This window comes from Eucyclogobius newberryi, unplaced genomic scaffold, assembly GCF_026437365.1.
Source record: "Eucyclogobius newberryi isolate DKJ021-1_F unplaced genomic scaffold, fEucNew1.0.hap1 SCAF_9, whole genome shotgun sequence".
Taxonomy (NCBI): Eukaryota; Metazoa; Chordata; class Actinopteri; order Gobiiformes; family Gobiidae; genus Eucyclogobius; species Eucyclogobius newberryi.
In genome coordinates this window covers 17407243-17432991 of record NW_027316532.1, presented here as the reverse complement: position 1 = coordinate 17432991, position 25749 = coordinate 17407243, and the positions used below count along the sequence as shown (strand labels likewise).

Here is a 25749-nt window from a genome sequence, read left to right as displayed (position 1 = left end):
AAGATATGAGAGGACCTGTCTACAGGAGTTTTTGTTAACAAGAGTTCTTCTATTAAGAGTGTTTTTTAAACTTCCTATAAGTTATCTGTTCTTTCCCCCTGTATCTACTGCGTTGTAACACCAACATTTCCCCATGTGTGGGCAATAAAGGCTAGCTTATCTTATCTTATCTTATCTTAATACAGTTTTCATAAGTAGAAATGGCTTTTTGGTTTGAACTTTTGGAAATGGTGAGCAAATATGATTAAATTTGTTTAATAACGACAGGGAAACAAAGGGATACTGACGAAGAAAATGTACTTTTATAAATATAGAATTTGCCTAATATAAGAATTAAATTAATTGCCATTTTCTTACTATACTTTTGTGTCATACCCACATATCAACCCAAAATGATATGATCAAATTCTAATCTAAAGTTGGGTTCAATGTCCATCTTGGCTCATACTATGAAGGTTATTTTGTGTTTTTATTACGATTATTTTTTTTTGACATAGAATTTTTTTTGACATAGATTTTTTTTGTGTGACATTGAATTTTGTTCAAATATTCATTGTATACAAATACGATTACATTTTTGTTTTAATTCGATGTAAAAAAAAATACAATGTCAAAAAAAATGAAATGTGATGTAAAAATAAATAAATAATTCGATGTCTTCATTCTCATCGCTCTGCCGCCGTGTGCGTCTGCCGTTCCCACTGCGCATGCGTGTTGCGCTCGCTCTCTCCCGGAAGTCGTGCGCACCTACTCATCCCTCCGCGCTCTGATCTTCGGTGTGACTCCTGTGACAGCGGCTAACGCGGACACAACTGGACGCAACTCCCCGACGCGCCCAAACTGTGAGTTGACAGCTCTTTCCCCGAGTGACATTCACATTTATAACATCACAGCTGCGTGAAATAACAGCAAATGCGCAGATTTTCCTTTGCAACGCGGCCGTTTCGCTACCGATGCTAACGGAAAGCTAGCGCGACGCTGTGTTGTGGTTAGCTTAGCATTAGCCTCTTCCAGGGTTTTTGGGCTTTAGCTGCGAACACTTCAGCGTTTCCTTAAATCTTGCATTAAATATATAATTTCAGACGTGATTTAAGTGCATTTAAGTACGTTTATGGACGTTGTCAGTTGTTGTTTGTGTTATTTACTGGTATAAACTGTAGCACGTTTGTTTTTTTCAGCGTTGTGATTGTAGGAAAAAGGTCTGCACAGGCTTCTGTAACTTTGTGATGTGTGTGATTGTTGGTGGATAAAGACCTGATAAAGACCTAGTGGTTCCTCTTGAGTAAATAAAGACTCACAAATCCACATTTACAGAATATATGAGATGTATTTGTGAGTATTAATTTGGTGCAGTTAAGATTACAGTTACTTTCCTGAAAATATGGCAGTATTGATCTCATATTTGGGCTTCGATCAGAGAAAGTCACTGTTATTGTCTGGAATCTGCAGCCGGAGTCACAATTCTGTGTGACTATTCTATTCTATAATTTGCAAAAAAAAAGATGATAAAAAGATGCAGTAGCTGAAGCTCAGTAGCAGATCTGAAGGTCGTGGTTCGACTCCCACTCTGCCGTTGTGTCCTCGGGCAAGACACTTCGCCCGCCTTGCCCTGTCCGCGTACACCGGTGTGTGAAAGTGTGACTGGCGCTTTGAGGGTAGAAAAGAGCTAAATAAATGTGACCAGTTTCTGTTTAAACTACAGCGAAGTGAAACGAGTTTGGACAGAAATAAAGTTGATGGAATGTTTTTGTCGAGACGTTTTTAAACCAAACCAAATCGAGGGAGAAATGACAAATGTGTCAAATACACAGCCATGTCCAGTGTGGTCAGTGGTCTCAGTTTCCGTATGCGTTTTATATTTGACTGCTGACACAGTTATGACAGAGTTACACTATTAAAGCAGGATATTTGTCATTAATGAGGAAATGGTGTAAACTTTCCCTCACATCACACTTTAGCTTCAGTTTCAGAACCGGTTTTGAATTAGAGCTGCATTGGACTAAAAGCTCTCTTAAGTGCTCTACAGAGACAAGTGTTCTTTTATAAGTGAAAAGGCAGATTCAAATGTCCAGTCGCTCCCAAAACTCCACCTTAGTTGCTCCATGCACAGGACTGAAGATGAGCCCCACAAATATAAGCCCAATAAAAGACTCGACATGTTTGAAATGTCAACAGTTTGTGTGTCAGTCAATACTGGGACAGTCAACATCCCCCCCAACACCCATATTTTGCGGTCTAAACATCTTAAAACCCACCGGCCTAAACGTGTTCTTTGGACCGAGATGTTTCAGCGTTTCTTCTCACAGAACGTCTCCGTGAACATTGGATTAGACGAGGAGGAGCTGCTGTTTACCGTACACACAGGTTTCCCAGGATGCTTTGCTTTGTTGGATCAGTAATCCGTCCAGTTTGTGTGTAATTGTGTGTAATTGTGTGAATGTGATGGAGCACATGACCCGCCAGCTCTCCTTTTGTTTGTCAAGGGTTCGTTTGTCGTGTCGGAGCCGCGACCAAACGCCGCTTTATGCTCTTCATCAAATCACATGTTTTTAAATCGAATTAGGTCCAGTTCTTTGTCTTGTTAAACGTTCATCTTATCGACTGACAAAAGAACGTTTCACGCTTCACTGCCACGTCTTAAACTTTATGAATCTAACATTTTGTGATGAGGAAACGAGATAATGTGTAAAAGCTCTGACAATCGATTAAAGCTTGAGATCCGTTCTTCATCCAGCTGTTTCCTCCTCAACTCGGACTCTTGTCTCCATGGAAATGAGGGTCCTTGGGCTGTAATAATCCACAGTATGGCATTAAACCGCTCTATCTCCATGGAAAATGTTCTATTTCCTTGTTTTTCCACTAAAAATAGACATGATTTTATTCAAGTGCTCAAACTGCAACATCACAAACTCAAGTTATGATGAAAACGCACATACTGTATTTTCATACCCCCCATGGTCCGCGGAGAATCAATATGATTAAGTTAGTTCAAATCTGGACCTAAAATGGATGTGGAGACAGTTTAAATCCGTGTAAAATCCAATCACAAACATGAGCGTTCGTACGGGAGTAAAACTGCCCCATGACTCTGAGTTGGCTGAATGACATTTTTCGATTTGCACGTTCAGGATGGAAACACGGGCCACGTTGAAGCACGGGCCACATACTACAATTTACTAAAAAGTTCGGCTAAAGCTAAAGCTAACACCATCCAAAGGATATATATACCTTTGTAAAATATAAGTACCGTAGGACTCCAAATGTTTGTAGTCGAAATAATTTGACCGACCACGATTTCACAGCAGGTTTGTACTTGTCTGAACAATAAGAGGATTTTATATTTAGTCTAATCTAAGGTAAAAAAAAAAAAACACGCTCTGACTTTGAGGTTTGGGCGATATGTACAGATGATTCTTTTATGGATCAATCACAACATTTGGTTTTATTTGATTAAAAACAATAGTACTTTAAATGCCGGGTTTGAACATTGACATTATTGACTTTTAATACATTAAACACTCAACATCTGTCCAAAACACTCGAGCAGTTGTGTGGCTTTTATAAAGAACCAGTTTTGTTACTCAATATTGCTCAAGGAGTACATGTCAAGAGTCAAAGTAAGTAAATAAACGAAAGTACTAGAGCTGAGTTAATGTTTGAAAGATCAATCGAGACGAGTTATTTTCAGATAAAATGCTGTGCACAGTTCCAAACAATGTGCGTCGCTTTACTTTCGTACACGTAAAAGCTTCTCATGAGTAACGAGCCTTTGAAAGTGCCCGATTCAGTGTTTCCTTGTTTCAGCGTGTCAGTGTTTCAGTGTTTCCTTGTTTCAGCGTTTCCTTGTTTCAGCGTGTCAGTGTTTCAGTGTTTCCTTGTTTCAGCGTGTCAATGTTTCAGTGTTTCCTTGTTTCAGCGTGTCAGTGTTTCAGTGTTTCCTTGTTTCAGCGTGTCAGTGTTTCAGTGTTTCCTTGTTTCAGCGTGTCAGTGTTTCCTTGTTTCAGCGTGTCAGTGTTTCAGCGTTTCAGCGTTTCCGTGTTTCAGTTTGACGTTGATCCTGATGAAAGGCGAGTGCGGCGCCACACAAACGCCGCCGTGCACATTTACATAAACTACAGGCGGCTCACATTAAACAGTTGTTCATTTCCTGTTGCAGGTGCACGTTTCCTTTTGTATCTCATCTTTTCTTATCGTATTTTTACTTTTGAATTACATTATTGACCAAATAAGGGTTCAAAAAATTATGATTGACAGGTTCTAGATAATATTGATCAAAATCTGATATTGCTTATCGTTTTTGAAAAATTGTTTTGGATAATGCCGCCATCTGTGCTGTTTAAAGATATTATTGTGTGTGTTTAGAGTCTGTATAATCCAGATAATGACAACTACTTAATGCCACTGACTCAAAATACAAAAACAGTTCTCTGATGTTCTTAGAAAGATACACATGATAAATATCGATACCAAAAATATTGTTCCTTCTCTTCTTTATTGAACAATAGATCGTTATGGTAATGATCGAAACAGACCAAATCGCGTCTAAATGACATAATCTGAATTAAGCATCAAGATCTAGTTTTAAAATTCCTATATTTGTATTTTCAATTCGACCCAATCTCTTTTGTTCAGCCCTGTCTTCTCTTTATTATTTTTTTCTTTCTTTATTTTTTGTTATTTAAAAAAAAAGGAAAAAAAAGTTTTCTCTCTAATTTCCTTTATTTTTTTGTATTTTTTCGTTTTTGTCTATACATATGTTTAAAAATAAATTAATGATTAAAAAAAGTCCTGCTGCTTTTGAGCATCTTGGTGTTAACATTTTGTGGTTTGCTTGCATGTATTGTTCGTATTTTGAAATGTAATTAAAAAAAGTTCAAAAGTTCAAAAACATTCTAAATTCCAGATTGGAGGCAAAAGTTTCAGTGTAAAATAATGCGATTTCACTGGAGGGACTGGGATCTGGGGGTTTTGTCAAAGTAAAAACCTCTGAGCCGCTTTAAACACACCGAATACTGCATTTAACTGCATTTGTTTATTTGATATTTGAGATTATGAAAGACAGAATGCTGATTCTTAGTTTTTACTGTTCAAATACCCATAGATGCATTACATTCAGTTTGTGGCGCTCAAATGCAATACAATTTTAAAATGTTTTTTTGTAAAGATGCAAATTTACTGACATTTCTACATTTTTCTTTTTTTAGTATTTAGGATCTGAAGTCAGTTTACGATTGATAATGTATTTTAATCCATTTCCTTTTGCCTCCAGTCGCCTCCATTCTGGATTTTTTCAACCATTCTGATGACAAAGCATTTTAAATACTCTTATTAATTCAACGCTTCTTTGAAAATTCTTCACTGATCCTTAAATAAATCAGTTTAGAGCCTCGATTCGAGCCTTAAATCTGCCGTGTCCTTGCGTTCCCAGGTGGCCTTGGTTCAGTGGTGTGGGCGGGGCAGGTGAGGGGGGCAGCTCTCACCTCCGTCTCCTCGCTGACCCCTAGTGTCCGCTCCGCAACATGGACGACCGCACGTCCCTGCGCAAAGTCAGCGGCTCCACCGAGTCTGTCGCCACGGTGACCAGTGAGGAGTTCGTCCTGGTCCAGTCCAACGCCGGGTCTCCACAGAGTTCAGAGGGAAGGCCCCGGCTCAAGGTAAAAACGCCTCTATGATATGGGTGGGTAGCACTCGGGTACATTTACTCTCATTTACTCTCATTTACTCACATTTACGCTAATTTTTCAAGAAATAAAATGATTAAATAAGAGTGATTTGTTACATAAGGATCTGACATTTAACACTGCAAGTGTCAGACAAGTTTCATTGGTACTGGGCCTTATCTTTTCAAATGGAATATGAATCAAATTTCTCAGATTTGACAGCCTGACTCGCATTTTGTTTTCCCATCTGTGTGTTGTGACTACAAAGTTACACAGGGCCCCGGTTGGTTTGATTTTTATTATGACTATAAGTCAACGCTGAGACCCAGCGCATCTTATCTTTGGGAGATACCAGGTGAAAGGTGGGGGGGGGTTAAGGTGGGACGGCAGGACTTGCTTATCTTCTTGTCGATGTTTGGGAGAAGTCCACTTATGAATGTTTTGATTTCCATTTTATCAAGCATGTCGAATAACTTCAAGAAGTCTCTTTTCAAAACTTCAGTCTGTTCTCGCCGCATGTCCACTGCACCAACTGCACGATCAGCGGTTTAACCCCTCCATGTTTAGCCAAAAGGAGTGACTTTATCTCAGAAACAATAGTTTATTTTCATTTTTTCATGTGTCACGTGACTTATCGTGCCATCTCCAACCATAACATTCTGCATTTTGGCCACGTCATGTGTTACATTTTTCCTTTGTTCATTTAATTCCGTCTCTGAAAGTGGTAAAAAATCTATTTGTAAGCTGTATTTTAGGTGACTTTACATTATCTTTGTATCATTTAGGCTTTGCACCGAGTTTGTTCGAAGATACAGCCTGGTCTTTCTGGTCTTTAGACAGTTTTGGGAATGACACAGAGTCACTCCGGTTTAGTTGTTGAAAGTAGCTGTTTTCCTTGTCAAAAATGTGGACTTCTTACCACAGGATGAAACTGGATTTGTATCGTGGAGTCCTTTTTCAGACTCTACAGCGAATATCCGTGCTTGTAGCTCATGAATTTCTTGTTGATATTTTGATATTTCCGACAGCGTTCACAAGAGTCTGTTTCCCTTCTTCTCCCGGAAGAAGCACATTTACTCACATTTATTTACTCACATTTACTCACCTTTTACTCTCATTTACTCACCTATTACTCATATTTACTCACCTTTTACTCTCCTTTTACTCTCATTTACTCACCTATTACTCATATTTACTCTCATTTACTGACCGTTATTCTCACGTTAACTTGATTTTGTCCTTCAGAAAGTTTGATTTTGTAAAGCTGGACACAAACGTGAGGAGCGTTTCCCCGTCGCTTGGTCGTTAACCTTGACCCATCGTTAAATCGTGATGTTTTGTCTCAGATGTCCTGCAACGGTGACGAGCAGCTGGAGAAGGCCATGGAGGAGGTGCTGGACGACGACGGGAACGAGGAGAAGAGCAGCACGGAGAAGGCCACGGAGGAGGTGCTGGACGACGACGATGAAGACGACGGGAATGAGGAGAAGAGCAGCACGGAGAAGGCCACGGAGGAGGTGCTGGACGACGACGACGAAGACGACGGGAACGAGGAGAAGAGCAGCACGGAGAAGATGGAGAAACACGAGGAACCCAGGAGCCGCGCCCCGGGACCCTCCGCCCCAGGTAAAGCCAGAGCAGTGAGCGATCAGTGAAGTCTCCCGGAGCACACGCTAGAGGGCGTGGTCACGTGGGGGGGGCGGGGCCTGAGCGTACTTGAAATGGTTCTGTAACTCACTGTCGATCAAGAAATGAAGTGTATCATTGATGAAAATTGTAATGTAAAAATGTAATAATGGTTATGGGTTAGGGTCTTTGTTTTAAAAGTCAGTTTGAATGCGTTTAAAATCAGTATAGTTCAGATTATGATGATGAAATACAACTATGATCATTTTTTATCTGATATTTCTACGCTTGTGTGTAACAGTGCGTCAACGGTCCATTTATTATACAGAGACGTGCCCTCTGTGAACGCTCTCATGAACTTACCAAAAATATATATAAAATAAAATGTAGTGTATTGAATTATAGACCAAAAATATATATATCATTTTTTTACAGGCCTTATTTCAATCCTTTTTTTTTATTTGATTCAATTCTCCCCCACATTGATTCTTAAAATAAATAGAATAAGTAATGGGCACCAGATCATTTAATTTAAAATCTATTTCTGAAACACCAAATATTTATTTTAATTTTGAAATTTTTTCCATTAAATAAAAAAAAAACGTTTTTATGCCTATTGAATTTTTCTAAAAGTCTATGGATAATATGAATGGGAAATGTACTTCCGGAACCATTAAGCTGGAGAATTATTTACACCACATAATTTATTTTCCGATTTGTTTATGTTTAAATAAAAAATTACAAATATTGAAATGTATGAATATCCAGTCTAAAAGTAGAAGCTGCACAGGAACTGAAAGTACTACAACTTTTGCGTTCGGAATCGTGGTTTGGTTGGTGTAAAGTCGAGCGAGCGGCGTTATCGGTGAGTTTGTGCTGACTGAACACGGGGAAGTGTCGCCTCGGCCGCACTCATTGTTCTACTTCCTGTTGGTCCAGTGTGAAACTCCAGGTCAAAGGTCACAGTCAAAAAAAGCACCAGAAACTTCCTCCATTTTCCACTTTCTGTGCGTTGTGTTCAAGTCTGAGAACATGATGGGAACAAACCTTATTTTTTAGTCCTGCATTTTCTGTTTGTTTTGGTCCGATTTGACGTTTAAGTTATAAAACAAATAATTTACCTTTTGTTTGATTAAATTGACTCACTTTAATGTGAAAAAGGTGGAGGATTAATGACTTTTGTGTCGTTTTTCGAGGTTTATCAAGCTTGTAAAGGTCAATAAAAATGTAAATCAAATATTAACCGGACGCCTTAAACGTCACAAAACAAACAAACTCTTCTAACCTTACAATCCCATTTATCGTATTTTCCGGAGTAGTAGTCGCACCGGAGTATAAGTAGCCGCACCACCGGAGTATAAGTAGCCGCACCACCGGAGTATAAGTAGCCGCACCACCGGAGTATAAGTAGCCGCACCACCGGAGTATAAGTAGCCGCACCACCGGAGTATAAGTAGCCGCACCACCGGAGTATAAGTCGCACCATAAGTCGCACCATAAGTCGCACCGGAGTATAAGTCCTACCAGCCAAAAAATCCATAATAGAGAAGAAAACAATCATATATAAGTCGCACTGGAGTATGAAATGCGGTTGTAAGTGTGTAAATAACAAATAAAATCACATATAAGTCGCTCCGGAGTATAAGTATATAAGTATAAATATAACTATAAGTCGCACCCCGTCAAAACTATGAAAAAAGGTGCGCCTTATAGTCCATAAATTACGGTATCTTACACAGTTCTCGCACTTTTCTCCACGTGTCTGTTTGGTCCCTTTTGTGTGAAAAGCTCGCGGTTTCACGCCAGCTTCAGCTCGCGATGGCGGTCGGTGCGTTTTAAAGATGGTGGTCAGTGCGTTAAAGATGGTGGTCAGTGCGTTTAAAGATGGCGTGTGGTCGACAGACGCTGCCCCTCGCCCGGCCGTCCAGGAGGAGGAGGAGCAGCAGCAGGAGGAGGAGGAGGACAGCGTTCAGTTCAACAAGCTCTCGTACCTGGGCTGCACGTGGGTCAAGGCTCCGCGGAACGAGGCCGAGGCGCAGAGGGCCATGGCGACGCTGCGGGCCGAGAGCGCCGTGCCCATCGCCATCACGCTGCACGTGCCCTGCGGACCGGACGGCTCCGTCAGGTCAGTCGGATTCGGGTCGGGCAGCGTTGTTACGTTTACAGTTCATAAAGCGACGTCTGAGAGCGGAATTTGAGCTTTTGTTGGCGTTAGCGACGTTAGCATCACAGAACATTTAAAACTACAGCGGCTCAACAGCAGGAGCAGATTCACAGACAGGGGCAGTAGAGAGGAGCTGATGAAAGAGTAAAACCTGAACAAACCGCTGCTGCTTTCTCCTTCAGCGGTTTGTTCTGTAGAGAAACCTGGAAGTACATAAAGGAAGTTGCACCGTCTTTCACTAACGGATGATTCATAGTGATTTTGTGCGCTTGGCTCCACTTCGACTCACCGCTGGTTTATTACGATGCCGCACACGATGTACGATGTAACGTTGGCGTGGTCCTTTTGGCGCAGGGTCGTGGAGCAGGCGTCGGGCACCGAGATCGCCTCCTTCCCAATCTACAAAGTGCTGTTCTGCGCCCGGGGCAAAGAGGGCGCCGTGGAGAGCGACTGCTTCTCCTTCACCGAGAGCTACAGGAGCTCGGAGGACTTCCAGATCCACGTCTTCTCCTGCGAGATCAAGGAAGCCGTGAGTGGCCCGCAAGCCCAGTCCTCTTTCACCCGCACCCCCCCAGTCGACGCCCGAGGCCGTTTCTGTCGAGGTTTTATACACGCAAAAACGGTCAAACAACTGCATTGTCACGGTTAAAAAAATTGGACGGTAGAATGTTCTAGAATGTTTGGAATGAAAAATCACACTTTGAATACTTACATTTTGCAAAAATACTGACATAATTTATTAATTCCCTCCGCAAACAACTACATATTCTGTCATTATGTTCAAACTGAAGTGCATTAGTTAATTTTAATCATTAAGTAAGTCAAAATGTGAACTTTGAAAAGAATCATATGGGATTTGTACTACTCACGTTACTAGAATACTCACAAAACACAATTACATGATATTTCTTTCTTCCTAAATTGCTCAGCACAAAAACTGCAATGGTTAAACACAAACAGCAGGTGTCACTGTTGTTCTGCCGTGTGCCATTACCACACTGTTCATGTCCCTGGAACGATTTAAACTGTTTGTAATTATATATTTGGATGATATTGACATTCACGTTTGAAATATATTTGTGTTTAACATTGAGGCAGTATAAATGTAACGTTTCAGTCGCACGCGATCTAAATACAGTACATACTATTTTTTCAAATGCTGTAAATCCTCTTCCAAAGGTTTACAGTTGTATTTCTGCACATTTGTGGTTACTTTGTTCACGTTTGTTTCAGTCGTGTCCTTTGGGTCATACCCGTGTGGTGTGTTGTTTTCCACAGGTCAGTCGTGTCCTGTACAGCTTCTCCACTGCCTTCCGCCGCTCGTCCAAGCCCACCGACGCAGGAGACCCCGCCCTCAGCGGCCCCTCCGACAGTGACCTCTTCTGCTTCACCGTGGCTCTGGACATCAAGGAGGACGACGGCGGCAAAGGCAACTACAGGTGCCAGACTCACCACAGACCTGACTCGTATGGGGCCTGCTTGTCTCCTGGGGTCCTCTCCTGGGGTCCTCTCCTGGGGTCCTCTCCTGGGGACCTCTCCTGGGGACCTCTCCTGGGGTCCTCTCCTGGGGTCCTCTTGGGGTCCTCCTGGGGTCCTGCTGGGGTCCTTCTCTGGGGACCTCCTGGGGCCCTCCTGGGGTCCTCTTGGGGTCCTTCTCTGTGTTACAGTGGTCTTTCTTTTTGCTCCTCACAGTTCCGTGCCCAAAGACAGAGACAAGTTCTTCTTCAAACTGCGGCAGAACGTGCAGAAGAAAGTGGTGGTGTCGGTTCAGCAGGTCACCAACAAGGAGCTGGGAGTGGAGAGGTAAAGCACACGTGTGTTACACGCTTATTTTCATCTGTTACTTTATTTATTACATACAGTATTGTACCAGCAGAGGAGTTTTGTACGATATTATACCAGCAAAGGTCGTGTCCTTTTACAGACGTGTTCTTTGACAGACGTGTTCTTTGACAGACGTGTTCTTTGACAGACGTGTTCTTTACAGACGTGTTCTTTACACACGTGTTCTTTACACACGTGTTCTTTACACACGTGTTCTTTACACACGTGTTCTTTGACAGACGTGTTCTTTGACAGACGTGTTCTTTGACAGACGTGTTCTTTGACAGACGTGTTCTTTACAGACGTGTTCTTTACAGACGTGTTCTTTACAGACGTGTTCTTTACAGACGTGTTCCTTTGACAGACGTATTCTTTGACAGACGTATTCTTTGACAGACGTATTCTTTGACAGACGTGTTCTTTACAGACGTGTTCTTTACAGACGTGTTCTTTACAGACGTGTTCTTTACAGACGTGTTCCTTTTGACTGACGTGCTCCTTTTGACTGACGTGCTCCTTTGAAAACTTGCTCCTTTGAAAACTTGTTCCTTTACAGACGTGTTCCTTTACAGACGTGTTCTTTACAGACGTGTTCTTTACAGATGTGTTCCTTTGACCGACGTGTTCCTTTGACCGACGTGTTCCTTTGACCGACGTGTTCCTTTGACCGACGTGTTCCTTTGACCGACGTGTTCCTTTGACCGACGTGTTCTTTACATACCTGTTCTTTGACAGACGTGTTCTTTACAGACGTGTTCTTTACAGACGTGTTCTTTACAGACGTGTTCTTTACAGACGTGTTCTTTACAGACGTGTTCTTTACAGACGTGTTCTTTACAGACCTGTTCTTTACATACCTGTTCTTTACATACCTGTTCTTTACATACCTGTTCTTTACAGACGTGTTCTTTGACAGACATATTCTTTACAGACGTGTTCTTTACATACCTGTTCTTTACATACCTGTTCTTTACAGACGTGTTCTTTGACAGACATTCTTTACAGACGTGTTCTTTACAGACGTGTTCTTTACAGACGTGTTCTTTACAGACGTGGTCTTTACAGACGTGGTCTTTACAGACGTGTTCTTTGACTGTTCTTTACAGACGTGTTCTTTACATACCTGTTCTTTACATACCTGTTCTTTACAGACGTGTTCTTTGACAGACATATTCTTTACAGACGTGTTATTTACAGACGTGTTCTTTGACAGACATGTTCTTTGACAGACGTGTTCTTTGACAGACGTGTTCTTCACAGACGTGTTCTTCACAGTCGTGTTCTTCACAGACGTGTTCTTTACAGCACGCTCCCCGCTGGGTGTGTGCCCGCGGGGCGCCCTTAAGTGGGTCACTCCTTCAGGCGGCGTTGGCCTTTTCCATATTTACAGCGTCAGCACGAACACCTTTGTTTGGAGCAGAATCTGCTGAGTCTCTGAGCTTCTGATTAATGTGCTTTTTTAGAGTTCATTTTAGAGATGTTTGTGTGACAGTTACAGCATTATTATTGTCATCATGAACTCGTTAACTCTCGTTAAAGATTTATGAAATCAAACTCTCTGAATGATAAAGTTAAATCGCCGTAAACAGCACTTTATATTCAGGTTCTTTGTGTCAGGTTTACTTGTTTTTGCTTCTGAAATCGTCATGATTCTGAAAAGTAAATATAATCTTACGTCATGCACTTGGAGCCTGCTGTTCCCCTTAACGTCCTGTAGGGGGCGCCTCCACGCTGGTCTCCCCGCTGACACATGCACTTGCAGCCTACTGTTCCCCTTAGTGTCCTGTATGGGGCGCCTCCACGCTGACACAAAAGCCCCGTCAAACTTCACAAAATGATTTAATCTTTTCAAGGTTTTCTCTCTGAGCTCGACCTGTGGGAAAGTGTTGGAGGATGACATGCTGTGGAGGAAAAAATCATGTCGAAATAAATAAAATCAAATAAATGAAAAAAAACTCTATTAAAGGCGCAATGGACAATTTTTCGGCGATTTGAGAACGCAGGCGGAAGTGCGCTTGTGCACTCTCCTGTGCGGACTGATACAACACACAAATGCGTTTGTTTATTAGCGCGACGGATCGCATCACATCTCTCGTCTCCCGTAGATTTCAGTCCACTTCTGAGTCAGCTCGAACTGTCTTTCGCCGTCTTCATTTTGCCCCGTACACTGAGGGAACTATATTATGATAGATCCATGCGCTTAGGCGCGCGGAAACGTGGGGACGAACCGCACGCGGCTGCAGGTGAGCGGTAGGTGCGTTTTATGATTGATACGTGGCAGGACTAATCGGCGGTCCACGCGTTGAGGAAATAAGACTCAGATTTGGGCCAAAAAAATCGTCCATTAAACCTTGAAATAAAATCAATAAATAAAATCAACGAAATAAATCAATAAAATAAAATCAATAAAATAAGTTGGATTAAATAAACAAAATGGATTGAATAAATTTAATAGATTAAATGAAATTAATAAAATAAATAGAATGAATTATAAATAAATTATAGGTGACTCCAGTAAAAGTGTTGACGATAACTTTGAATGCTACGCCACATTTTAAAGTGCCCGAGTAGAGTGGCCCTTTAATGTTTTTATCTTTTGTCGTGTCTCGATAATGAGTCTTTAAATGTTGTGGTTTTTTTATTTGAAACGGTTAATCGATAATCGTGAATATTACCTCACTATATAAACGTAACGACCAAGTCATGATGATGGTGACATTTTTAGAAAAAAATATTTTTTTTAAAAATTACATTTGTAGAAAAGTGTTAGGGTTAGACAAGTCAATTTGGTATTTTTTAAGTTAAATTAAAAGTAAAAAATTAAATGTAACCTTTTATAATCTTGCTGTTTATTTCAAATTCATCGCTCGTAAAGTTGGATTTGATATAGCAGGTCCCACCTCGAGGAGCTAAATGTGTTAAGGAAACGAGACGGAAAAAAAATGTAGTATTTTTTTGTTATTTTGATCGCGATGTTTGGAATAATTCTCACAATAAAATTTAGACTTCAAGTTGAAACTGTGACATCCCTAGTGTAGCACCCTCAGGGAATTAGCATGGGAACGAGGTATAGAAAACGGGGTTTATTCTTGGCTTGAGAAGTTCGACAACTCTTGACAACCCTTGACAACCCTTGACAACCCGTGAGAACTGAGCATAAAAGAAAAATACAATAAATACAATGAAACACATTTACACTTTACATACATTCATCAAATTGCACAATAAAGTTACACAAACCTCGTGAGCTGACATCCACGAGGGGCTAATTACTTGGTTTGAGCCTTGATTTGACTTATTTTATATTCTTAGTTGTTCTTTGATTGTTTTTCAGCTATTTCTTTGATAATTTTCTTTACTCACGCTCAAGATCAGTGCAGCGTGGCAGCATCGCGCAGCAGTCTAAGTGCGTCTCTAAATTAGGTCCGGGTGGAAACTTAATTTTACGTTATTTGGTTCCGCATTAAATTTCACCACTAGATGGCGGAAGAACAAAGGCTAAACGAGCACAAACACTTTTATAACAAATAGGAAGGACTGTTACACTCCCACCAATCACTTGTGATTTACATAACTGTGTAAACCTATGAACTTTTATTATTTTCAACAACTTATTAATTATGAACTAGTTATGTGTAATGAAATGTCTCTTGAGTTTAGGTTGTGAATCTTAATCTGCTTCGAACAGGACAACAGTCTTCTGAATGGGCCTCTCCAGATAAACAGATTCAGATAGTCGTTTTCCATTTACATCCAAAGTTGGATCTCCAATCAGTAGCTTCACTTTCCTCACTTTTCCATCCTTGCTGGGATACACTTCAATGACCTTTGCCAGCTTCCATTTATTTCGTGGGGATATTTCATCTTGTAGAAGGACAATATCATCCACTTTGGTATTTCTCTGAACTTTTGTCCATTTTTGTCTGCTTTGAAGATTAAGCAAGTACTCCTTTTTCCATCTTGTCCAAAAAGTATTGGCAAGGAGTTGAACACGACGCCACCTTTTCCGGAGATAAAGATCTTCCTTTACAAACTTGCCTGGAGGTGGAGAAATGACCGTGGACTTCATGGTAAGGATGTGGTTCGGTGTTAAAGGTTCTGGGCTTGAGGGGTCACATAGTTGATCTGTAGTCAGTGGTCTACTGTTAACCACTGCCATGACTTCATACAGAAATGTCCTTAGAGATGAACTGTCGAGTTGTTTGGCTGATGTTTCCAGTATTGATGTCAGGACACTTCTTATGGTGCGTATTTGTCTTTCCCAGACGCCACCCATATGACTTGAAGCTGGGGTGTTCATAAGAAACTCGCATTCCAGTTTTTCCAGTTTGGCTTGATCCATTTCCTTGAGTGCTTCAACGAACTCATTTTTGGCGCCAACAAAGTTCGTGCCTTGATCGCATCTCATCTGGCGAACTGAACCTCTTATGGCAATGAATGCGCGCAGTGCGTTGATAAAGGCGTCAGTGGTTAAATCATCGAGCATTTCAATGTGTACTGCTCTGGAGCACATGCAGGTTATCAACAATCCATAGCGCTTTAACTACTTTCTGCCTTCCTTGACATAAAAGGGGCCAAAACAGTCCATCCCGGAATAGGTGAATGGCGGGGTGGTTTCCATACGATCTTCCGGAAGGTCTGCCATCTTTTGCTTCTCAGGGAATCTTCTGAACTTTCTGCACTTTAAACATCTGTAGATGTGAGATGATACAACCTTGCTGCATCCGAGGATCCAATATCCATTCGCTCGAAGTGCATTCATGGTAATCCCTCGTCCTTGATGGTATGCTCTCTCATGATGATGCTTGACAAGTAAAGTTGATACATGACTGTCTCTTGGCAGGATCGCTGGGTGCTTGACATTCGAGTGCAAGGCAGCATGAGTGAGGCGTCCTCCAACTCGAAGTATACTTTGGTCATCCAGGAATGGGCATAATGTATGTAGCTTGTTGACATTGTCTTTAGTCTGGATTACATTGTGCTGAAGGGATTTTATTTCCTTTGAGAAGGCAGAGTTTTGAACCATTTTGAGAACTGTCCACTCTGCTTCCCTTCTTTCTTCTAAGCTACTAACTTCACAAGATTTTGCTTTGCGTTGTTTCACTTCTTTTGCAAGGCGCTTGAGTCTGGCAATGGCCCTGATCATTCGTGACCAGTCCGAAAACTTGTGCAAGTGATCCAGAAGTGATCTTTGTTCTTTAACTTGTGTCTTGAGTACTTGAACTTTCTTGACTTCTGGGTCAGTGCTTGATAACTCTCCCACCTTGACTTCACCACTGGACACAACTTTCTGCCAGAGAAGATCTGGGCCTTTAAACCAGTTTGATGCTACAAGTTGTTCAGCTGTAAGACCTCTAGAGGCGTGGTCTGCTGGGTTCTCTTCGGATGCCACATACCTCCATTGTGTGGACTGTGTGCTTTGTTTGATACGTTCAACTCTGTTTGCGACAAACACATGGAATCTTCTGGCTTCATTTCCAATGTATCCGAGGACAACCTTTGAGTCCGTCCAGTAGGTTTCTTGTGAGTATTCAATTTCCAGTTCCTTTTTTAGCATGTCACCAGTGCGAACAGCGACTACAGCAGCTGACAACTCAAGTCGTGGAATGGTTGTGACTTTAGATGGTGGAACTCTTGATCTTCCCATCACTAATGAACAGTGAACTTCTCCAGATGTGCTTACTGCTCTGAGGTAGGTGCACATACCATATCCAGATGTACTTGCGTCTGAAAAATGATGTAGTTCAAAATGCTGAGCCTTGAAATTGGTTGGAGTATAGCATCTTTGAATCTTTACCCCTGCTAGGTTCCTCAGGTCAAGCAGCCAAGATTCCCACTGAGGTCGAAGACTGTCAGGTAGGGTGTCGTCCCAGCTGAGTTTATCTCGACACATCTGTTGCAAGATCTGCTTTCCTAGTAAGACGAAAGGTGACACAAATCCAAGTGGATCGAATATGGAGGCAACTGTGGACAAAACTCCTCTTCGAGTGAGTGGATTTTCTTTAACAGTCACTCTAAACTGGAACTGATCCAATTCCACACACCATTGAACGCCAAGTGCTCTCTCCATGTGTACTTCACTCAATGCCATGTCCAAATCTTTGGCAGCTACAGCACATTCTTCTTTTGGAAGTGACTCTAGAACCTTGGAACTGTTTGAGATGAACTTGTGCAACCTAAGATTGCCTTTGCTACAGAGTTCACGTGCCTCCTTGACCAGCTGTATTGCTTGACCTTCTGTGTCAACACTTGCTAATCCATCGTCAACATAGAAGTTGGTTTTGATGAACTTGATGGTTTCCTTGCTGAAGTATCCTTCTCCTTCAGTTGCCAAGTGTTTGAGACCATAGTTGGCACATCCTGGGGAGGAAGTTGCACCAAACAGGTGAACTTTCATTCTGTAGATAACGAAGGGGGTGTCGAGGTCGCCATTTTCCCACCATAAGAACCTTAGATAGTCTTGGTCGGGAGCACACACATGAAACTGGTGGAACATGCGTTCAATATCACACATTATTGCCACCGGGCTTCTGCGGAAACGACACAGGACTCCTAGCAACGTGTTTGTAAGCTCTGGGCCGGTCAGAAGATGGTCATTTATAGATGTTCTTTGAAACTTGGCAGAGCCATCAAAGACGACTCGAATCTTTCCCGGTTTTTGTGGGTGATACACCCCATGGTGTGGGATATACCATGCCGGGGTCTTGTCAGTATCTTGCTCTGGAACCTTCTCAGCATCACCATGTGCTATAATTTCCTCCATGAACTTCTTGTAGTCCATGTAGTACTGCTTGTTTCTTCTCAGCTTTTTCTCCAAGCATTTGAGTCGATGAATGGCACAGGCCTTGTTATCAGGCAGGTTGGGCCTTTCACACTTGAACGGAAGAGGCATCTCAAAATGTCCATCCTCTTTGAGCCTAATGCCTTCTTTCATCTTTGTTAGGAACCTGAGATCTTCTTGCGAAATCTTGACATCTTCTGAGACCTTTTCCACAAAGTCAGACTCCAAAATTTTTATCACGTCGCCAGGCGAGATAATTTCTTTTATTTGAGTTCTGTACACGTAGTGCACTTCACTGGTCAGGTTTGATGTCAACTGAATACTTGGCACCACTTGCTTCACAATGACTTGATGACTCACTCCAAAGGCATCTCCATAATCAAGACATGGATTGCCAAAGCCCACGATGGGCCAGCCCAGATCAGTTCTTTGTGCGAATGGCTGATTTTCTTTTCCGGACACCACTTGACGGGGAACAAGGGCTTGAGGACAGTTGTACCCAATCAAAAGGCCAACGTCACAACTTTGGAGAGGAGCAATTTCATCTGCGATGTATTCAAGGTGTGGCCATGCCTTAGCTGTATTTGGTGTTGGAATGTGATCTCGATTTGCTGGAATAAAGTCTCTTGCATATGTCACTGGTAAGGGAATGATCTGGTTAGAGTAAAATCCTCTTACTTGTAAACCGGAGAGCTTGTGGCAGGACACAACCTTGCCCTTTGAAGACATTGTGGTAAGCTTTAGCTGAACTGGTTCACTTGTAGTATGCAGAGCTCTTGCTGTTTCTTCTAAGATGAAGGTAGTGTCACTCTGTGTATCAAGGAGAGCATACACTAGAATTTCACGCTCTGGCTCACTTTCAGCTGAAACCCACACTGGAATGATTGAGGATGTGTGAGTATCCATGACGTTCTGCATTACTCTATTAGACGTTGCTTCACTTGTCATTGATGTGACATTGGTGTTTTGTGTAGTTGAATCTGGTTTTCTTTGCTTTGTTTTGTCACCGCCTCTCGCTTGATTGCTCTTTATCTGAGTCCTTTCCTCTTTAGTGCGAATGTCATGAAGACATGTTGGATGTTTTTTCTTACACGTGTCACAGATTTCTCTGCTTTCACAATCTTTGGAGCGATGGCCAGATTTCAGGCAGCCAAAGCATAACTTCTTCTCTTGCACAAACTTGAGTCTTTCTACGATATCCTGATCCATGAACTTCCAACATTTTAATAGACTGTGGCCTGCTCGCTCACAGTACCCACAACTTGAAATGACAGCCCTTTCATTGGAATTGATCGCCATTACCTTTGCTCCATAACTCCTGTTCCTCAACACCTTTGTCTTTTCACCTTCACTTGGTTTCAGAGCGTAGAGAGATGTTATGGGGTTACATGCGATTTTGGCTTCACGTGAGATGAATTCAACAAAATGGCTGAAACTTGGGAATGCGTTGGTCTGTTCAAGTACTTCTGTTGCTTTTCTGTTCCACCTTGATGTGAACCAGTCAGGAAGTTTAGCAAGCATTTTCTGGTTCTCATTGCAGTCATTGAGTACTTCGAGACCTTTAATCTGTGACATGGCTGCTTTACAACTGCGAAGGAAGTCTGCGAACTCTTGTAGTTCTACACTGCCTTTGGAGTTTATCTTCGGCCATGCATCGAGTTTGTCTCTGAAGGCTTTAGCGATGAGAAAAGGATTCCCATATCTTTCTTCAAGGACTGTCCATGCTGCATTGTAGGCTGACTCAGTGCCAAGCAGAAAGTAGCTTTCTATAGCTTTTCTTGCAGGTCCACTCACATACTTTCTCAAGTAGTACGTCTTCTCTTCAGCTGGTATGCCTTTCCTGTCAATGAGAGTCTGAAAGGAAATCTTCCAATCACTGTATCTGAGTGGGTCACCATTGAAAATTGTAGGCTCTGGGACAGGGAGACGACTTGCACTGAGAGACTCTGCAAATGCCTTTATCAGCTCTGTTGTGTTTGCTTCTGGTGTAGATGCCACATTTTTAGGTGCAAATGGCAGTCTGAGGGGTGAGCCATTGATTTCAGACTTGACTTCATACTCTTTGTCACGGGGACGTTGATGAAGCAGATCATATATGTCTTCATCTGAACATTCACTTTGCTCATATACTTGTTGTCGTGCCTTTGCAGCTTTTAATTTTTTAACTGTCTCCAGCCGCTCTACTTCTCTGCGCTTGGCTTCCAGCTCTCTTTGTTTTTGTGCAATTTCTGCAGCTTGTTTTTCAATTTCCTTCATATGATTTTCTTGTTCAAGTAGAACTTCCAAAGCAGCTTCATTAGCAGCAACTTCCGCAGCTGCATCTTGTCTTTTAATAGAGTGTCTGCTTGATTGTCTAGATGAGATCCTTGATTGAGAAGAGCACTTACTGTGGTGAGACTTGACACCACTATTTTCTGAGGCGACAGACTTGAACACTGACTCTGTGTCTTCAAGCTGTTCTTTGTCCTCTGGACCTTCAACCTTTCTGATTTTTTGAGACTTCTCTATAGCTTCAGTGATGTTTCTTGTTACGGCATCGCATGTGTCCATCCTGCGTCTTGTGTCATTGTCAGGAGAATCAATCCGTCTCAGATCATTGTATGCAGTGAAGGTATTTTCAGCATTACTAGTAACCTTGGTGAGATGATCCTGCAGAAGATTAGTTGAGCAATGTTCATTTATAGCTTTCTTAGCATCCTTAGTGACAGCTTTCCACTTCTCATAGCACGCACTGAAACGATGTGTGGCCTTCTTTACCTGCTCATCGTGCAGCTCTTGTCCCTTTTCCGTTAACTTGCGGACTCTTGGACTCCTTTGTGTATCTTGTGAGGTAGTGGGAATATCATCTTTAGTGCGTTCAGCTTCTTGTGGTTGCTCATTTGTCAGGAGTGTCTCTTCACCATCTTCCGCAAAGTCTTCATTTTTTGACATTGTTTAGTTTATTTTGAATGTTTACTTTAAATGTGATTAGTAGTAACTTAAGTTTTGAAATAAAGTATTTGTAGTAAAGGAAAAACCGAATATTGACTTGGGTTACTACTGTACTTTAACTTAACTTAATCTTTCAAATGTACACTTTTAAATATGAGCTCTGTTAGCGTGTCTCAACTACTAAATGTTGTGAATAAATCAGTAATTATTAAGAATTATTGACTATAAACAACATGCACTTATGTTACTTAGCACAAAAAATGCAGTATATGTCATTACTATATGAACATCACTTCAATTGAAACAGAAAGATAAAGATAATACCAGTCCTTTGATCAGAAATGAAACGAAAAATATCTTCTTATTACAAGTTCCTTTAACTTGTCTTATTTTCTGATCAAATTATCTTAATGAGAGTCCTTGATGCAACATTCATTTGTGGGAACCTGGATCTCCCGCAGTTGTTGCGTCTGGTTGTGCATTTGGCCGTGGCTCTGCGAGGCGCTGTCGTCTCTCCCGACCCTGGCACCGTTTCGTCTACCCATCCGGAGCAGAAGAGTTCTCACTGTAGCACCCTCAGGGAATTAGCATGGGAACGAGGTATAGAAAACGGGGTTTATTCTTGGCTTGAGAAGTTCGACAACTCTTGACAACCCTTGACAACCCTTGACAACCCGTGAGAACTGAGCATAAAAGAAAAATACAATAAATACAATGAAACACATTTACACTTTACATACATTCATCAAATTGCACAATAAAGTTACACAAACCTCGTGAGCTGACATCCACGAGGGGCTAATTACTTGGTTTGAGCCTTGATTTGACTTATTTTATATTCTTAGTTGTTCTTTGATTGTTTTTCAGCTATTTCTTTGATAATTTTCTTTACTCACGCTCAAGATCAGTGCAGCGTGGCAGCATCGCGCAGCAGTCTAAGTGCGTCTCTAAATTAGGTCCGGGTGGAAACTTAATTTTACGTTATTTGGTTCCGCATTAAATTTCACCACTAGATGGCGGAAGAACAAAGGCTAAACGAGCACAAACACTTTTATAACAAATAGGAAGGACTGTTACACCTAGTCTCTACGATTTATCACAAAAGTGCAGAAAGTGTGTTTTTGATACTTCCTATAATCTGTCCCCTCCTGTTTCTACTGTGTTGTAACAACGAAATTTCCCCTTGTGTGGACATTAAAGGATTATCTTATCTTATCTTATCTTAAATATCACCTTTTAAAACATGACTTTTCTAATTTTGACCTAAAATCTGCTCTTTTTGCCCCAAAATCTGCTCTTTTTGCCCCAAAATCGGCTCTTTTTGAACTTAATTGGGCTCTTTTTGACTTAAAATCTGCTCTTTTTGTTGCACATTTTTCTTCAACGTTCTAAAATCAAATGCATTCCCACAGTCGTTTTCAGAGCTTTTTTCCCCCCGTTGTTCTCGAGAACGGCTGAACTCGGACAACAAACTGCTTCGGCTGGAGAGGAAAAAAGAAAATAAAAACCTCTCCTTAACGGGTGTCGTGCGGTGCTTCGCTTTTAACCTCAGAAAACTGAATATCGCTGGCGTTCTTCATCATAAGCGACATTAACGACATTGGAAGTGGCTCCAGCAGAAAACCGGGACTTTTTACAGTGCGATTGACTGTTTAAAGGGACAGCACATAACTTTACTGACACAAAATACAATAATTAATAATAATACAATGAAATACGGTTAAATAATAGTTACCATAGTTTCCAAACCAGGGCTGCACTACTTCTAATGATTTGAGACTGTAAAAAGTACGATTTAGTACTACTTTGTAGTAATTTCATGTCCTTCAGAATGTGTTTGTTTGAAGATTGTAGAAAACATTTTGGTAATAGTTGGCAATAATCGCCGTGTTATCCACGTTTTCGCCTCCTATGCAAAAAATGCATAATAGAGAAGAAAAAAAACATAAATAAGTCACACTGGAGTATGAAATGCGGTTGCAAGTGTGAAAATAACAAATAATATCACATTTAAGTCGCTCCAGAGTATAAGTATAAATATAAGTATAAGTCGCAACCCCGCTAAAACTATGAAAAAAGGTGCCACTTAAAGTCTGGAAAATACGTTAATCGATTTATCAAAAAATGTGCTGGTTGGCAAAATAATGTTCACACAACTGTCCTGATATTTAAAAACACAGAATTTACTGTAACTGTAGCATTAGCATTAGCTCTAGCAGCTTTGGAGGTTGTGATGCTCGTATGGCCTGGTGTGTGTTCTTGGAGGTTGTGATGCTCGTATGGCCTAGTGTGTGTGTTCTTGGAGGTTGTGTAGCTCGTATGGCCTAGTGTGTGTTTTCTTGGAGGTTGTGATGCCTGATATTGCCTGTTGTGTGTGTGTGTGTGTGTTCTTGGAGGTTGTGGTGCCTGATATTGCCCGGTGTGTGTGTGTGTGTGTGTGTTCTTGGAGGTTGTGGTGCCTGATATTGCTCGGTGTGTGTGTGTTCTTGGAGGTTGTGGTGCCTGATCTTGCCTCGTGTGTGTGTTCTTGGACGTGTTGTGTCAGTTCTCTGCAGGAGCTGAGTCTAGAGGCTGCTGGATCAGTGCCATCTGCAGCTCAGGCCGCTCTCTCGTTTTTAAACCCCGGAGCGCTGTGACTTTGTGAGAACGAGTCATGCGCGGCTGATGTTCAGACCTTTCAGACATTTTCACATAATGTGGTGCTCAAAGCCGGGGCAAAACCCTAATTTGCAAACCTTGAAATGGCGCTGAAAGGTCCCGGTAACATATCGAATGGCAATTTTCCCGACAAACACTTGCGATTTACATTTGCAATTTACGTTTTAGCGGTTGGATTAAACCCGTTCAGGAGCTGTAACGTTTGAGAGAAGCCTGAAATATGAACTGACGGACGAGTAAAAGAACAGATGCATTTCAGACATTAGCGTGCGGTACAACTATATTTAAATTTTTCTGAAATATTTCCAAATAAGCCCGTTTCCCCTTCACTTCTGCTGCTGAAGCTCGGCTGAAGTCACAGTGTCTTTTAGTGACATCTACAGGCTGCTAAGCAGTACTGCAGGAAGCTCGGCTCTTCTTCTGCAGCTGCTCAGTCTGTGGGCGTGTTCAGAGGTCCGTTCGTGCTCCGCCCTCTAACACGAGCATTTAGAACCAGAACGGACAGCAGCTTGTTTTATGTATCGCACTAATCACGGCATAGATGAACTGATCGGTCCGTTTAGTCCGTTCAGCTTTGTTTACTCGCGTGGGAGTTTAGCTCAGGATGAGGCGGGGCTTTTGCATGTTAGTTTTTATTTTGCCTGCAGATGTTCTCCACTAAATATAGATGACCACCCCACGTCTCCTACCTGTATATAAAAGTCTAAATGTTTGTAGAACTGCAGGGTTTGCAGGGTACTTAATAAGGCAGGACATTTTGTACATTGCAAAGGACTTAAACCATTTTCTGTCTTTTGTGACCATTTATACTGCAATTTTAATTAGATGGTGATACATTTTCAATCTATTTTTACAGTGATTTATCCTGTTTTATTGCATGTTTCTATTCTGCTCTTGCACCAGTGGAATTCCCCCATTAAATCTTCTCTTAACATGTCCAATCGAAGCAAAACGTAGCACAATTGTCCGTCCGTTTGAATATTGTCCTGGATTTGTTTGTTGAGCGTTTCTGTTGCGTCCTGTAGGTGTTTGTTGAGCGTTTCTGTTGCGTCCTGTAGGTGTTTGTTGAGCGTTTCTGTTGTGTCTTAGGTGTTTGTTGAGCATTTCTGTTGTGTCTTAGGTGTTTGTTGAGCGTTTCTGTTGTGTCTTAGGTGTTTCGGGATGCTGCTGAGCCCTGGACAGAAAGTCAACAACAGTGACATGCGCCTACTGGAGATGGTGAGACACGTTTCATTCTATAATCGAACATTTTAGAACCTTTTTTTTTAGAACCATTTCATTCATTTTAAGCTCCAGAAAAGTAAAATTAAATGTTAAATATGTTTATGTCACTTTTTTCTTATCATTCAGACAGTTTGATTTCATAAAGCTGGTTCTATTAGAGCTTTTATGTTTTATGTTGTTTTTATGTTCAATTGTGTTTTTGTTGTTAAAAAAGGAAAGAAAAAAACTTAAGTAACTTGGCAAATTGATGATGATGATGATGATGATGATGATGATGATGATGATGATACTATTAATAATAATAAATCAATAAAGAAATAAAGAATCAAATGAAAAAGAAATAAATGAAAAAATAAAAAAACAAAAATAAGATAAAATAAAATAAATACAAAAATGATAAAATAAATACAGAAAAAAATAAATATATAGATATATATATATATTATAATACATATATATATATAATATATAATATATATATATATATATAATATATAATATATATATATATAATATATATAATATTATATAATATATATAATATAAAATAAATACAAAAGAAACCCAAAATTAATTAAAAAAATAAATAATAAAATGAATACAAAAAACCCAAAATGATAAAATGAATACAGAAAAACCCCCAAAATGATCAAATAAATACAACCCCCCCCCAAAATGATCAAATAAATACAAAAAAACTAAAAAATTAATACAAAAACCTATCAAATGATAACATAATAAAAAAAAACAAAATGAACACAGTGAATGAAAGTGAATAAGGATTTCACAGTATTTAGTGCTGTTTTATGACCTGTAACTGTAACTGTTGTTCTGACCAGGAGTCGATGGGTAGGAGCTCCGATGGAAAAGCTTACGTCATC

General features: G+C 40.9%; 2 protein-coding genes across 2 annotated transcripts in view; both read left to right on the top strand.

The window, feature by feature from the left end:
* The window catches only part of LOC140353630 (ubiquitin-ribosomal protein eL40 fusion protein), a 287808-nt gene that overhangs the window by 20314 nt on the left and 241745 nt on the right, over positions 1-25749 (top strand). The gene's annotated exons all lie outside the window — the stretch shown is intronic.
* rabgap1l (RAB GTPase activating protein 1-like) overlaps positions 787-25749 on the top strand; it is a 151155-nt gene continuing 126192 nt past the window's right edge. The window contains exons 1-10 of the mRNA XM_072438271.1: positions 787-842; positions 5429-5654; positions 7007-7051; positions 7178-7286; positions 9189-9411; positions 9805-9979; positions 10729-10889; positions 11143-11253; positions 24796-24862; positions 25708-25749. The exon at positions 25708-25749 is cut by the window's right edge and continues 61 nt beyond it. Coding sequence (XP_072294372.1) covers positions 5520-5654; positions 7007-7051; positions 7178-7286; positions 9189-9411; positions 9805-9979; positions 10729-10889; positions 11143-11253; positions 24796-24862; positions 25708-25749 — 1068 coding nt within the window. The 5' untranslated portion in view covers positions 787-842; positions 5429-5519. The remainder of the gene's footprint in view (positions 843-5428; positions 5655-7006; positions 7052-7177; positions 7287-9188; positions 9412-9804; positions 9980-10728; positions 10890-11142; positions 11254-24795; positions 24863-25707) is intronic.